The sequence below is a fragment of the Lepidochelys kempii genome, chromosome 6 (genome assembly GCF_965140285.1).
Source record: "Lepidochelys kempii isolate rLepKem1 chromosome 6, rLepKem1.hap1, whole genome shotgun sequence".
NCBI lineage: Eukaryota > Metazoa > Chordata > Testudines > Cheloniidae > Lepidochelys > Lepidochelys kempii.
Window position 1 is genome coordinate 4,469,224 of NC_136385.1, and position 1,619 is coordinate 4,470,842.

A 1,619-nucleotide genomic window follows, 5' to 3' on the forward strand; every position below is an offset into this window, starting at 1 on the left:
TACATTGTAATGGGATGGGAATTGAATTTACCTGTTTCCACTCCCCATCACTAAACCAGGACTGAGTTACAGAGATTCAAGAATTGGTTAGCAGTTTATTCATTGCTCTCCTCACGGAGTCCTTCACCTCCGTATTCCTCAGGCTGTAGATGAGGGGGTTCAACATGGGGATCACCAATGTGTAAAACACTGAGACTATTTTGTCCGTGTCCATTGAAAAGCTGGAGGTGGGACGTAAATACATGAAGAGTTGGGTGCCATAAAACAGGACCACAGAGGTCAAGTGGAAAGAGCAGGTGGAGAAGGCTTTGCGCCGGCCCTCGGCGGAGCGGATCTGCAGGATAGTGGAGGTGATATAGACATAGGAGAGGAGGATGGTCACAAAGATGCTCACTGTAAAGCACAACGTGAAAGCAAACATCATAATCTCATTGATGTGGGTGTCAGAACAGGAGAGCGCCAGCAGCGGGGGGATGTCACAGAAGAAATGATTGATGATGTTGGAGCTGCAGAATGACAGCCGAAATGTACAACACGTGTATATCATTGAATCCACAATTCCCACAGAGTACACCCCAACCACCAGCTGGTTACAAAGCTGCCTGGACATGATGACCGTATAGAGCAGTGGGTTACAGATGGCCACATAACGGTCATACGCCATCACAGCCAGCAAGAGGCACTCAACATCTGCGAAAACGATAGAGAGAGACATTTGCACAGCGCAGGAAGTATAAGAAATGCTTTTCCTCTCGGCTAAGAAATTCAGCAGCATCTTAGGGGAAATTATAAAGGAAATGCAGAGGTCACAGAAAGACAAATTCCTGAGGAAAAAGTACATTGGAGTGTGGAGTTGGGGGTCAGTCGTGATTATCAAGATCATCCCCCCATTCCCCACTAGGGTGATACCATAAATCAGTAGGAACACCACAAATAGGGGAACCTGCAGCTCTGGACGATCTGTCAGTCCTGAGAGAATGAACTCAGTCACATCTGAGTGATTTTCCTTTTCCATCACCTCTCAACAGAGATCAGGCTGCTTCAGAGATGTGGGCAGATGAATGGTGCGGAAGACCTGCCCCTTCTCTGTAATGAAATAAGTGAAGATAAATGGAGATCAGTTTCTTAATGGACATCAGTACCCTCTCAGGGAAGGGCTTAGTCCACAGAGCCATATGTTCACAGCTGGTCATTCCAGGTGTTTGATAAAATTCAGACACTGTGCAAATACAATACAGTTCAGGTTAATCGTGCCCCCCACACAAGCACTCCTGTTTACTCATCCAAACAGAAAACAATGACTTGTGACTCTGCTGTGAGAAAATCAGTGTGAAGGGATTATTCCTTAGCTAAAGAAAGGTTGAGAGTAAAGGAGTGTCAATCTTTCCACCCTCTTTGGGCAAGGGGAGCTCTGTGGCTTGACATGTCCATTTGGGGTTAAGCTTGCTTACTGTGCTAATTAAGCTTTTTGGCATTTACTGGAGCCTGTATGAAAACCCAGCGACATCATGGGAAGCCCTGCCTTCAGTGACTGTGTAATTACCTATTCTTTCCAACCAAGGAGGTTGCTCCTTTTGCTGAAGGGGTAGGAGCTGGGGCTGAGGCATTAAATGCTGGAG

At 46.4% G+C, this 1,619-nt stretch overlaps 1 protein-coding gene across 1 annotated transcript; it reads right to left on the bottom strand.

Moving 5' to 3' along the window:
* LOC140913752 (olfactory receptor 5AR1) lies at positions 1–1,015 on the bottom strand. The gene has a single exon (XM_073350552.1). The coding sequence runs from the start codon at positions 1,013–1,015 to the stop codon at positions 77–79; it is 939 nt and encodes a 312-aa protein (XP_073206653.1). The 3' UTR covers positions 1–76.
* Between the last annotated feature and the right edge of the window lie 604 nt (positions 1,016–1,619).